The 14,528-nt window shown below is 44.6% G+C and overlaps 1 protein-coding gene across 4 annotated transcripts in view; it reads left to right on the forward strand.

Moving 5' to 3' along the window:
• Positions 1-14,528, forward strand: part of MASP1 (MBL associated serine protease 1) — a 59,735-nt gene that overhangs the window by 28,335 nt on the left and 16,872 nt on the right. For 3 of the 4 annotated variants that reach the window (XM_037131770.2, XM_037131767.2, XM_037131768.2), the window contains 6 exons: positions 958-1,154; positions 2,542-2,689; positions 3,948-4,066; positions 5,046-5,124; positions 11,456-11,593; positions 12,444-12,518. In XM_037131770.2, the coding sequence (XP_036987665.2) occupies positions 958-1,154; positions 2,542-2,689; positions 3,948-4,066; positions 5,046-5,124; positions 11,456-11,593; positions 12,444-12,518 (756 nt within the window). Of the gene's footprint in view, positions 1-957; positions 1,155-2,541; positions 2,690-3,947; positions 4,067-5,045; positions 5,125-7,576; positions 11,434-11,455; positions 11,594-12,443; positions 12,519-14,528 lie in introns of those variants that run through there. The other variant, XM_037131769.2, reaches the window with a different exon arrangement.

Genomic DNA, 14,528 nt, shown 5'->3' on the forward strand with positions numbered 1-14,528 from the left:
TGGAGTGTCATTGCATACCCCCAAAGGTGGCAAGTTTTATTCCTAGTCAGGGCACATAGCTAAGTTGCAGCTTCAATCCCCAGTCAAGGTACACACAGGAGGCAACCAATCAATGTTTCTCTCTCACATTGATGTTTCTCTCTCTCTCTTTTTTTAAAAGATTTTATTTATTTATCTTTAGAGGGGAAGGGAAGGAGATAGGGAGAGAAATATCAATGTATGGTTGCCTCTCGTGTGTCCCCTGCTGGGAACTGGCCTGCAACCTAGGCATGTGCCCTGACTGGCAATCGATCACTCTCTCTCTCTTAAATCAATAAGCATATCCTCAGCTGAGGATTAAAATAAACAAACAAACAAGCAAATAAACCTCAGCAGCACTAAGCCATGGCCAGAATCCCAGGACACTAACTCTCTGGTGCAGCAAATGCAGTGGGGACACAGCAGAATCCCTGAGCTCAGAGGAACAGTCTAGTGGGGGCAAGGGAGTCCACAAACAAATGCATCACATAATGGCAAGTAGTAGTCAGCAGCATGAAGGGATACAAAGCAAGGCCGGGGTGGGAGAGAGAGGGTGTGTGTGAAAGATCAAGGCAGGCTTTAAGCAGAAACCTAATGGAATTCTGAGCTGAGGGGAGCGCAGGACAAAAGCAGTCCAGACATCCCCCCACCAACCAATCCATCTCAAAATCTTTCCATCTTAGTTCCCCTCCCTCCCACCAATGTCAGAGTATCTGATGAGAAAGCTTATCACACTCGCTGCCTTTAAGTTTTGATTCAGCAAATTACTACGCATGTGACTTCACTGAGCTTCAGCTTCCCCATCTGTGAAATGGGGATAATGATTCCTGTTTTTGATCGCCTCTTGGGACCACTGGGAAACCATGCAGTAACAGATAAGAAAGGAGTGTCTATGGCCATGGTGTGGTGTGTCACTTTGCGCGGGTGTGTTTCCCACAGTGGAGTGCAGTGACAACCTCTTTACCCAGAGAACTGGAGTCATCACCAGCCCTGACTTCCCCAACCCTTACCCTAAGAGCTCTGAATGCTTGTATGTGATTGGACTGGAGGAAGGTTTCATGATCAACCTGCAGTTTGAGGACATTTTTGACATTGAGGACCATCCAGAGGTGTCTTGTCCCTATGACTACATCAAGGTAAGCCTGCAATGGAACATTACCCTGGGAATGCTAGAAAATCTTGCTGAATTGGGAAAATTGATATTCTTACACTCTACCTTCTCCTAGGATAGGGGGCCAAGCAGCTCATTTCCCAAAGAGTAATTATTTAAAATAACATCTACCAGTTTAATCAGATACAGTCTAGGGATCTTCCTTAATCCAAAAGTAGCTGCCTGGCCACCCACAAAATCCTTTTTATCATGTAACATAAGATCATCATGAAGTAACACAAGGGCTGAAGGTCATGGGGACCACCTCAGAATTCTGCCCACCATGCAGAACTTCCAGGGGTTCTGCAGTAAGCTTTATCCGGGAACTTAAACTCTTAGGGCTTTACTTTTTCCTCTCTCTACATTAAGGGTGACAAGATGAAGATATCACCCAGGATTGTAGAAGTCACTGAATGAAGGTTAAAGAGTTCTCATCCATAGAAATGGAAGGAGAAGAGTTAAAGACATAGGAAGGACCCAGGACTGGGAGTTGGGAAATCTGGGTCAGCTAATAGTGCCTATTCCCTTTCCTCTATCCCACTGTCTCTATCCTAGTGGAAACCCCATCATTTCCTGGGCGACTGTGAAGCTTCCTAGCTGGTTTTCTTCTGTTCTCCTATAGCATCCAGGCTTATCTTTATGAAAGTCAGATTAGATCAAGATTGCTCTTGGGAGTAAACATAAACTCCTCAACGCACTGTGGCACTTGCCTGCCTTTCAATCTCATGCATGCCATGGTACTCCCTCTACTCCAACCAACTGGCTTTCTCTCTGTTCTTAACACTTTCCAAGATATTTCCCTCCCTTGGCCTTCACATTCACATATGCTGTTTTCTCTGCCTGGAAAGTATTCTTCCCTCCTCCTCCAATGACAAGCTCTTACTCATCCTACATGTCTCAAATCCAATGTCACCTCCTCAAGGAGGCCTTCCCTGACCACCTATTTAAAGTTATTGTTTATCATACTAATGATGAATTTTATAGGTGACATAGATTTTACTACATAAATTAAAAACATATAGCATATATTTATTGTCAGGATCCCCAAACTAGACTCCATGTTCTTTGAGAGCAGAGGCCTTTTCTATCCTATGCACCTGGGCAAGATTCTGTACCTTTCTGAGTCATGATGTTCATCTTTGAACAGAGGATTATCAGCCTACCTTGTCCACTGTCAGGGCCATTGTACACTGTAAATGGGAAAGTGGAGGTAGAACAATCTTGTGAATAGTAACGCCCACTATAAATGTAAATATATAGTAAGGCTCACACGAAGGCTTCCAGAAAACCCCAGGTGCAGTGTAGAATGGGTCCCTGCATCAGCCACTACTGCTCTGTTTTGACCCTCTTTTTCTCTCTCCTGCCTCTTGCAGATTAAAGCTGGCCCAAAAGTTTTGGGACCCTTCTGTGGAGAGAAAGCCCCAGAACCCATCAATACCCAGACCCACAACATCATGATCCTGTTCCGCAGTGACAACTCAGGCGAGAACCGGGGCTGGAAAATCTCGTACAAGGCGACAGGTAACTTGGTCATCATGCTCAACCCTCATGGAGCAGAGGCTGAGGGACAGGGGGTGCAGGCCTGGGACTCCTCTGAGCTTGTGGCAGGACTCCCAGTTCTGCCACCAAGTACACCAAGGCACATGCTTTCCTCGGACTCTGTTGCTCATCTGTAAAATGGGGTTAAGGACAGCAATGGTGATGCATTTGGACTTGCTGTTTCTCAGAATCACATGCGGATTAAAAAAACAAAACTTGGCTTTTAAATTGCACCCGCTCATACTGTGACTCATTGGACCTGGAGAGGACCCTTCCAGCTCCAGCCTTTTGTAAGTCTGGGCAGGAATGTGGGCATGGGCCTGCAGCTCAACATGTTCTGTTATGGCAGTTCACCTCCTGTGCTTCCCAGACTGGCCAAGCCCACAGCCCCCAATACCCCCAAGGCAGCCAGTCCCTGCCCAAATGCTGATAAAGCCATTTGACCCCAGGGGTACGCAATAACTTAAAAAAGAAGAGGTGGGACTTCAGTGACAAGACCACAGATGGGCATGACTAATTCAATTCATAAACTCCAATATCCTGGCCTGGCCTACATTATCAAATTCAGTGCCCAAAAGTGAGGAGAATATTAACAAAAGAGAGTTTGTCTAGGAAAAAATGTCAGGTGTAGCCCCAGACCTTGGAATCCTCTGTGATTTAGCCTTTGAAGAGAGGACTCAGAGGCATATGATCACAGTTTATCACTGAGGGATGGTCTTGGGAAGAAAGAGCCATCAGAATCCTCCTGAGTTCCCCCAGAGGGCAAACTACACCCAATGAGTAAAAATGACAATGGTATAGATTTCAGTTCAATATGAAACTCCTCTTACTTTAATCAGAGAAATCCAGTATAAAAGGTACAGGTTTGGGAGGTGCTGAGCTCCCTGTCACTGTACGAATGCAAATATGTTTAACATCTACTTTGGGAGACTTTTTTTAAAAGAATAAGACAAGGGTTGCACTCAATGACATTGAATATGCTATCCAACACAGAGTTTTGATGAAATCTTCTGGCCAACACCTCATTTTATAAATGAGGAAACAGAGGTCCAAGTTGAAAAGTGACCTACTCAAGGTTCCAGTAAGACTTTTTCATGGCTTATTAGGTCCGGGCCCCTAATGCCCAGTTCTGTGTGTGGTTTTCTCACCTCCATCGCACCTGGCAGTCTAGGGACTGGCTCCTCATTGCTGGTCTTTTGCTTGTTTTTTCACACGCTGCTCTTCCATTGTTCCCTACCAGGGAAGGAGTGCCCAGAGCTACAGCCTCCAGTCCATGGGAAAGTTGAGCCCTTGCAAGCCAAGTACTTTTTCAAAGACCAGGTGCTCATCAGCTGTGACACAGGCTACAAAGTGCTGAAGGTACAGGGTCCTGCCTGGGGAGTGGGACCCACCAGGCCAGAGAAATTCTCCAGAGCCTCCCAGACCACACAGGCTTCTGGAGCTTGTAATGGTTTCACTATGGTGTTTTCTAGCTTCCCCATAAATCTCCAAGATGTTTCAGAAATTCCAGTCTTCTGAAAATTTAGAGCATGTGTTAGAGGCTCTTACTTCTGGAAGTGGTATGAAGTCTTTTGTCAGGTCGTGGGCTGGTTTGAATTTCAAATAATCTAGATCTGCTCAGCCCTACCATCAGGACAAATACCCTTAACAAGTTTGAGGCTTGCTGAGGGAAATGGGGATGGAAACCAGAGATTTTAGAGGTGGCAGAGAGGCACTGCTTACTCCCCCACCCGATGAAACAGTGGTTTTCCTAGGAATCACCTGCTTCATTTAATAAGCAGAGCTGCCCCCCCAGGCCCACCTGAGCTCAATGAAAGCAGAATCTCTGGGATGGTACCGGTGATCGGTGTTTCTGTATATTGCCCAGGCGAGTCTGACATGAGCCAAGCTAGAGGATCACTGCTCTCAAAGTGGGGTCCCCACTGCAGCATCACCTCACTTATTAAAAGTGTAAAGGCTGGGCCCCCAGGCCAGACCCAATGAATCCCAAACTGGGAGGCAGGGCCCAGCAACCTGTGCAAAAGCGCTAAGGGATGCCGCTGCTTGCTCAGGTGTGGGAGCCACTGCTCTGAAACAATGGCCAAAGGGTATAGTTTTTCCTTCAGGGAGAGTTTCCCAAACCCCTTCCCACAGCCAGCCCTTGACTCTCTCCAGGGTAGGAATGGGAAATAAAACTCAGCATCCTTTCCTTATTGTCAAGCTTGCCCTTGGAGGCTTTTGGTTAGAAAATCTCAGTTTAGGACACCCAGGTTTGTAGTTTGAGTTGGTTTTACTGGGAAACCACCAGCAACCCCACCTCTCTTCCTTCTCCCCACACCTTCTTCATGTTTCTTCCTAGGATAATGTGGAAATGGACACATTCCAGATTGAGTGTCTGAAGGATGGCACATGGAGTAACAAGATTCCCACCTGTAAAAGTAAGAAAACAAAACTGGTTGATTAAAAAGACCATGAGATCCCCAGCACTGGTAGGATTCGAGCAGAGACCTCACAAGGGAGACAGCTTGACAGGTGCACTTTAAGAGAAAGGGGCCAGGAATTCAACAGACACATGAGAGTTGGACAGAAAAGACTATTAATGTTCCTTTCAGCAATAAGGCATTAGGAGTCCAAAAGAAACTTCTTGTGGGTCCCAATGTACTTTCTAAATACTAATTTTCCCTCTGCCTGCAGCTAGGTTGCCAAACTTGCTAAACAAATAGCATGTCTCCAGGTTTGAAACTAGCTCTGGTAACAGCTAATTCAGGAAACTATTTTGTCCCCCATGCCCACGGCCAAGTGACCTTGCCAGTCTTTATGTGGCCATCAGCCATAGCCACTAAGTCTTCTGAGACAGCTTATGTTTTAGGGCTGTGGTGTCAGCACAGTGGGCATGTATGAGGCAGGGGACACAGTTTGGCATGGCTCCTGGGGCCCCTAGAATTCTTGCATTGTCTCTGATCACAACACACCCTGTGACCATGGACGACAAGGTCCTTCTTAGTGGTAAAATAAAAGAGTTTAAACTAGCTTTAATATTCTAGAATATATCCTGGAGATTCTAACATAATGTAGCTCATATCAGTCACCTAGTGAGTTTTGTGAAAATACAAATTTTTAGCCACTACCCCTTCTCCCCCTCCCCAGGTTATTTTGATGCAAGGCTTGTAAGGACCACAGTTCTAGGAAACTCATCTATGTCAACAGTACTAAGAGAAGTCACAGGGACAGAAAGGGAAGGAAAGGGAGAGACGGAGGAAGGGAAGAAGGATTTGCTTTAGAATGAACAGGTGAGAAGTTAAGAATTAGGAAGGGTCCTGCCCACTCCTCATTCATGACTCCATCCAAAATTTGGGGTGGTGTCCCTGTCCCCTGTCTCCTCAGTGGCTCATACCCATTGAGCTGGCAGATCCACTCCCACTGCCCTAAGGGGATACTGTCAGGGTGGGGCTCCCCTGAGACAAATCCCAGGCATAACTTTGGAACAGAGCAGGTTTGTTTTTAAGTTTCTTTTTTTAATATGATGATGTGGATGGAGTCAGAGACCAGTGTGGGCAAGGGGGGATTGGTCATTTTATGGCTTCAACAAAATGTTTATACGAACATTTACTAGATGCCTATGCCAAGATCTAGAGGGAAATCATATGGGAAAGACCAGGTTCAGACATGGAGGAACTCAAATGCCAACAGACACATCTGCCACCTCCTCCAGCATGTGACTCGTGTGTAGTGCTGTGCCTGAGTGCTACCCAAACAAGAGGGTGTTCAGAAGGAGGAGGTAAAGGAAGATGCGCAATATAGATGGCAGAACGTGTTTTTGGAGTCAGAAAGTTCTAGATCCAAATACAGACTCAGACAGTTGAAGGTCTCTACGCAGTGTATTCACACTCTTTTGGATTTGGTTTTCTACATTCTTGATTATTCTGAGGACTGTGTTAATGTGCATATCATTACTGAAGAGCACCAGTAATAAGTAAAAATACAATAAAAGTTTATTTTCCCCCACTCAACTCCCTCACTAGGAAGTGTTTTGGTTTCTCTCATTCATGCTTTTGGAGAATAAGAAACTTTAATAACAATTTTCTTCCCTGATGGAACACTTTTTATTGTAACAGAAGTGTTGATAGAATAAGGCACTACTATATTCAATGGTACTCTTTTATGTGACTTTTGTTAATGTACAAAAGAGCCTGTCATTCTGTACCAAAAAAAATATATCCCCCCCCCCAATATGGCCTGGTTCTCCCAGAACACCTTGGATTAGGACTATGAGAATTCCTATTTAGACAAACCTGGCACCTCTGCTCATTCACTGAGTTGGTATTTATTGAATATCTCTCTGTCCCGGACATGTGCCAGGTCCTAGGGGAGATGCAAAGATGAGCAAGACTCAGAAGTTGTGAGTCCATAGGGATTTCAGGGAAAGGGGTTGGGAACATACAGGAAGTGTGTGTGTTGGGAGTAAACCAGTACCAGAACAGGAAGTAGACATTACTGGTTGTCCTGGCCCTGCCACCACCTTGCTGCAGTGACCCCAGACAAGCCCTGCTCCACTCTGAATGCCATCTGTTAAATGAGGGTTGGGACCAGATGAATCAGAAGCTTGCTCCAGCAGTAGAATGTTATAATCTTCCTGAGCCAGCATTTACAGCTGTGCAAATTCTCTGGATGGCACAAATTCCACAATATGAAACTGTCCTTCACACTGGCTGTGCCTGAACTGTGCATTCTCAATCAATCCTGGTGGAGTGATTTCTGTGTTTCCTGCATGAACTGCTTCTGCTTTGCTTGCTAATTTTTCTCTTTCTCTTCTTTCTCTCTCTCCCTTCCTCTGCCTGCTTTCTTTCTCTGGACCCACTGATCCCTCTTTGATCTTCACCATGGTGGCAGATACCGAAATGGATGTGGAGAGCAAGTCAGAGCAAGTGACCGAGTGAATGACTGGACCCCTACACAATGCAGACATCCAGGAATGGACCACTCATGAGACCCCCAGGGTCCCAGAGCTACTCCACCCCTCCCTACCCACCAACACTCCATTCCCCATTTCAGTGTGGATTAGAAAGGATGCTAAATAAGGCAACATAGTCTTAAGCAGTTGAAACTCCTGTGTGTGTATAAGAATAATCCCTTCTGAGGTTTCACTCATTATTCAAATATTACTCTAGAACATAGTGAAAAGACAATGGGAGATTGTTTTTAGCATCTCTAAATGGACTTTATTCTTCCCAAAGGAAAAATTACTTCAGTCCAAGAGACACAAGATTTAATAATATACAATCACATGGCCTTAGATTGACCAGGTCAAAGTGGGTCCTGGTTTGTCCAATCCACTCTGCACTCCAAGTTTAAATGGGCCAGAATGCCTATGAGTTTATGATTTTACTATTTTTACCTGTTGCCACTTTCTTAACATAAGTAGGTGGAACTAGGAATAATTCATGTAGCCTAGATTTTTAGGGAGTCTAGATATATCCTCTTGCCTAAAAATTTCCCTTCCACCTATACAAAACACAGGGCTGAGAGTCCTCCATCAGGGGTTCTTTCTTCTGGGGCTTACACATTTTGCATTTCTGAAAATTCACTGATTAAAGTTTTTCAAAAAAATAGGCATCATACTTGAAAGCAGCAGTCCTCAGCTCAGGTGCCATGAGACACCCCTGGTCATAAGTAGTGACAAGGGCTGCAGGTGGCAGCCAGCATGCTGGAAATCTCTGCTTCAGCCTGAACAAAACCTGGATACACACATCAGAGAAGCCTTGCATTGCATGGTGACTACTAGTCAATTTGGTAATGAAATGGCCTCTTGAGGAGGGCAGAATCCTGCAAGGATGGACAAGGAACAGTCCAGAGACTGAGGAGCCAGTGCACGGCAGGAGTGCCCCTAAGACAGGGCATGGGATAGCACAAAATACAAGTGCCAGTTGAATCAGTATTTTTAAGCCCGCAAAGTATAACAAATATTGTACTCAATGTGCTAGAGGGAATTATAATTTAGGCAGAAGGTTTGAAATAGACCCAAATAATTGTAATACCGGCAACATAAGGTGCATCCATCAGAGAGAGGTTAATAAATAAAGTGCTCTGCAAAGAGAAATCTAGAAGCAGCCCTATCTGATTAGAAGAATAAGAAAAGGCTTTCAAAAAAAGAAACTAGCTGAACAAACTGAAAAAAGAAAGAAAGAAAAGGCTTTCAACAAAAAGCAATCTGTAAGGTTTGGAGGGTGGCCATAGCATGGACACACAGAGTTTCCCATGTGGGGAAAACAGCAGGCGAGAGAGGTACAGAAAGGGTCTGTGATGCTGGAGCATACATACACCAAAAGGGAGGACAGAGATGAGGCTGGGTGGGAGAGTGGACCATCCCTGAGTTGAGCCAACAGCTGTGATTCTTTAGGAAGCCCCCAAATTATGGCAAAGAGTGCTCAAGGTGGCAGGTCAAGAAACATGTGTCTGAAAGAAAATAAATGTCAAGAAAAAATGACAATGGAGACAAGACAGAGGGTGGTGTATCCCATCCCAGAGAATAATGAGAAAGGGAAGCCAAGATAATGGGAAGGGACACTTTAATTCCAGAGCATGGAAGTGGCCAGAGGAAGATTTAGAGAAAAGGATGAAACTATTCCTAAAGCCAAGAAGGTAGTAGAGTAGCTAAGAAAGCAGGGTCTGGATATGGCATCTTTGATGGTGCCAGAACTCTCAAAAAGGGAAGTTGTTGCCAGGCCACACAAAGACATGGACGTTTGCCTGCCACATAGACTGGGGGAGATTGTCACCCCCTTCCCTGCTCACTCTACCCAAGCTGAAGTGACCTCCATTTTCCACTCCATTCACCTCTTCTATACAGTTATAGAACCAGCTTTAACTGTAGGCAAAGTTACTTTTCTGGAGTGATGTGAAAGCAGAGCAGATCCTCTACCCAGAAAATTTCTCCACACTAGTGCTGGCCACGTCATATAGCCTGACCATCTCGCCATGTCTAGGACCACCGTGGAATTTCTCCACCTGGAACTAGGTATCAGGTCTTCAGGCTACCTTAGGCAAAATGAACTGATAGAACAAAGTTAAGGTAGACAAGATTAATACCAACATCCAGGCACGAATCAATGGCATTTCCTAAAAAGGGAAGAAAAATATAATTTGAGACTCAGCAGGAAAATACATTTAAAACCGTTGATAGATTTCAATAATAAATACAATCACTTCTTGCTGTCCTACTGCTGACCTTCACATGCTCTCCTCACAGACTAGAAGAGTGTGTCTACACTGGTGATGGACACAAATTGGAACAATTTGTCCAGAGAGGTTGGAGGCCAGGACAAAACACTCCCCAGTTCTCCTGGCTTTTGTTTTCCTCATGGGTAGGAGGGACCTCCATCTACTCCTATCCTTCACCCCCTGCATCATCCTTGAGGACATTGAAGTTAACTACACTTTAAGTTTGACAACTCTGTTCAATCAAACAGTTGAATCTGGAGTGCTAAAGTTAAAAGTCATAATATCTAAATATAGTATTTCAAGAGTAAATTGCCCCCTCTCTGCTTTCCAAAATGAGCAGGTAAAATTCAGCAAGAAGGAAACTCTGGAAATACCAACAGGGCCTTGGAATGCAGTCTTCTGAGGTTATCAGAAGATTACAACCGATGTCTATCATTATCCAGCTAATATGATTATAGGCAGTTTCAACTAGAAAATAGATCCTTAAGAATGGCCAGTTTGGTTTATTTAAAAACCACTGAGTATAAGGTCAGGTCTAGTTCCCTGATCATACATGCTATATGACCTTAGATGAGTCAAGTCTACTCTCTGAGCTCATCTCTACAGTGAAGATGATATTCTAGATTACCTGTGTTAATGTTTCTTGGCAACTATGAAGCTCTGTGATCCCTCTATGATTCCTCAACTCTGATAGGGGTTGTTAGACCCAAGATAAGGATTTCCTTGGAAATGAACACCACACCCTAGTGGAGAAACACCACCCTCATGAAGAAACACTGACAAGTTGGGTCCTCAGCCTCTACCTGGCTCCTGGCAGACTTTTACTGGACTCTACCAGTGCTGGAAACTTCCCCAAGACATGGCTGGATGAATGATCTCCCCTAAGACCACCTCTGAGGAGCAGGCATCTTTGATCTCATCCTGTAGCCAGGCCCAATGTCCAAACACCAATGACTGGAGAAAAGAAGCGGGTGAAGACTAAAAGCTGATTTGCCCTGATCCTACCTCCTGACTTCTGTGTCTATAGAGAGCCAGCACGGTGGTACTATGGTGGTTTTCTTTCTGTCAATTTTTTTGGCTAAACTTATTTGAGCACATTAATGGCTCTTACTCAGCATGTGGTTGGATCTGGAAGAACTGAATATTCTTTGGCTCTTGTCAGCCAGAAGTTTTTGGCTAAGCTGTAGGCTTTATGCTTAGGCAGGAGAGACGAAGAGGATTGCACAATAGACCTGGAAGTCAAGGAAAGGGTCCTGGGGGGAAGAAGATGGGGCTGCTTAAATCTCAGCAGACCTGCCCTTGCCCTGAAATTGACATCAGGCCAGGTGAGTTGATCACATGGTAGATGGAAAAGGCCCCCAAAGCAAGGCCACTGGTGATTGCACAGGTTGTGCCCTCCACAATCCCTAAAGCATCATTCTCATGCACTATAACATAGCTTACTGAAGTTGTGTGCAGGGCACAACCTATACACCTGTATGAGACAGACATACCAGATAGCCCCAGGAAGAACGAAGGGTAATTGAAGGATTTCACTCTCTTTTCTCTCAGTTGCTGACTGTGGATCCCCTGCAGAGCTGGAACATGGGCTGGTCACCTTCTCTACAAGGAACAACCTCACCACATACAAATCTGAGATCAGATACTCCTGCCAGCAGCCCTACTATAAGATGTACCACAATATCACAGGTGAGCCCTGCATGCTAAATCAGCCCCCTCCCACCTCACACCTTCTGGGCCTCAGGGTTAGGTTGGACCTGAAACAGCCAGTCAGCTGGCCACAGTTTGGGAGGAATGGGAAGGAAAAAACACTTGGAGACATGCCTTGCCTCTCCCTGGCTCAAGCCTGCACCACAAGAGTGTATCCATATGCCAACCCTATATCCACATATACACACCCACAGCCCGCCACAGCGAAGGAACCCTCAGGGAGATGGCAAGGCTGATCAGTTCTGCCTCTGCCACAGACTAGCAGTAATAAAATTCTCCCAATTTCTCAAGGCCTCCAAGTCCTCACTTCAAAAAGGGAGCAGTGATATAGCTCACAAAGCTACTTTAACACTCAAATGAGATGGTAGACATGAGTGTGATTCATTAAAGAGTTTGTTAAGTAGAGAAGGAAGGGAAGGGCATGTATACCACAGAGTACTGTGTGAACAAAGGCCTGTGTGACTAATGATGAGAAGTGCCTGCCAGGGGCTGAGCAGAGCCAGGAGGGGATGGAGCAGCCCCCAGACAGGCCAGGTGGGAGTCAGATTGCACAGAGCCTTGCACAGGCCCTGCTGAAGTGTGTGGTGTTTGTTTCTGAGGGCAATGGGGAGCTTTGGTGATACTGAACAGAAGAAGAACATGGGCAGAATCTCCTTTTAGAAAGAACCTTCATGTTGCAGAGGACTGGCTCAGAGGGAACGGCATTAGAAAGACATTTTGGAAGACTTGCAATGATCCACAATACAGGAATTAGGAACACAGATCAATTATTCATGTGCTTTACATCAATCATTTCTCCCTTTACTTCATTTTTTCTTTACTCTCCCAGGTATATATACCTGTTCTGCCCAAGGAATCTGGATAAATGAAGTACTTGGAAGAAACCAGCCCACCTGCCTGCCAGGTACCTCACGCTCAAGTCCTCTGCCTCATGGTCTCCTATTCAAGGCCTTTGGGCCTTGAGTGCTCTGGCTGTTAGTGTAGCAGGGGAGTAAAGGGCATGATGCTTTGATTGTTTTTAAAGCTACCTTCTGTGGGTCAAAGGTCAGAGAAGCCCAGCCTCACACCTTCTCAAACCAACCTGTTATATCAGGCTAGGAGCCTTTCTTTCTCTTCTCTCTGCAGTTCCACTCCCTGAACACCCAGTTTTTATCCCACACAGTTTGCATGTGTTGGAAAAATCAAGAAAGTAGGCACCCCATCCTCAAGCACTCACTGTGCTATAGAGGAAACAAATAGCATCAGGTAACAACTACCAACAGAGTAAGTTCTTTCAAAGATCAATGCATTCAACTCTACTAACTGCTGCCTCCTTGTAGCTTACCTACTGACCCACTTTAAAAGGAAAAAAGACTTTTGGTAACAAAGAGCATCACCATGCATATGGATTTAGGGGATATTTTGTAGATAGTTGCATCAGCATTAAAAGTATGGATGATTTGCATCACAATCATGGTACACATATGTATATATTGCAATCAACTTATTAGAAAATCCTAGTCCTAAATGCACACTGTAGGGTTAAACAAATAACCCACAAAAATTGAAGTTAATATTCACAACACAGAAATATATGCTTTTAAAAAAGCAAGAATAGCAGTAATTGAAAGACAAAACCATTCAAGACAGCATGAAGAGCAGTACTGATTCTGTCTGCTCATTTGCTCCTATAAGGAGCTTCACGGTGTGGTTAAGTAATGGGTAGCACTGGTATTTTACTGAATTTGAGTGTTAGGTAGAATGATATAATGTTATTATCTGACTGCTATGTTTTAATAACCCTCAATAACACTCAGTAGGATTCTAGACATTAAAATGGAAAGGCTATGGAATCATCTACCATTACCCTTAAGAACTGAAGAAAGTGTTGGCATTTGGGATTCCATTTTGGCCATCACAGGAGCTATGAGATCCCAGAGAAGGAGGAAGTAATGGCATGCGCTTGTCTGGAAGTGGAGGGGTGAGGGCCGGTTAGGAAGACTTCACTTAGGAGGGCCTTACGCTCAAGAAAGAATTCTTGAGGTGGTAAAACAGGAGAAAGGTCAACTTACCCACAGTTTACTGATCCCCATCATCTCACTGAGGCTTAGCCAGAAAGATACTCAAAGTTTTACCATTGGTCAAGCCTCAGAGAAAATGGGGAATGGTGGAACTGTGACAGACTGAAGGGGCAAATCTCTATTTTGCTAAAATACCATATGGGCCAAATAAAACAGCACTGCAGGTAGATTCCATCCTGGGCAGCCAGGCTGCAACCTCTGAAAGGGGAAGAGGCACTGAGCTGGGAGTCAGGGGCCTGGGTCCTAGTCCTGCTTCTGTTCTTTCCTAATTGTGATCTTTGGTAAGTAATATCACCTCTCTGGGGCTAGGATTCCATACCCCAGAAGGGAGGGAGCAGAAACAGGTGATCCATGACATTCTATAACTTTTAGTGGTCATTATCCTCTATATTTATACAAAATATCTTAGATATAATGAGTCATAAAACTATTTTAACACTTGGTGTTGGGAAAACCAAGGTATATCATTGGGAAACATGGTATATCATTGTACCAGGCTGGAGATATATAAATTCTCTCCTCCTAAAACACTGAGATTGAACCCAGAGGGAAGCCAGGATGGAGAAAACCATTTTATTGGTCATCATAATATGTACCTTTCCAAGAACACTGTTAAGCAAATAGTATTTGTCCCTTACTTTACAGACGAGGAAACTAAGAGTAATTGAGGTATGGTTTATGCAAGGATACCCAGAGAAAGTCAGGGGCAGACCTAGAAGGCGAGCCCAAGACTTTTGATGTCAGCACAAGCAACCCTGAGCCATTCTTGATTCTGATTATATTTTATGACATCCTCATGAACCCAAAATTTTAGACTATCAAATTTTTGTTTTAAAAGTCCTCCCTCAGCGCCT

The sequence above is a fragment of the Artibeus jamaicensis genome, unplaced genomic scaffold (assembly GCF_021234435.1).
Source record: "Artibeus jamaicensis isolate MK-2021 breed Jamaican fruit bat unplaced genomic scaffold, CSHL_Jam_final scaffold_474, whole genome shotgun sequence".
Lineage (NCBI taxonomy): Eukaryota > Metazoa > Chordata > Mammalia > Chiroptera > Phyllostomidae > Artibeus > Artibeus jamaicensis.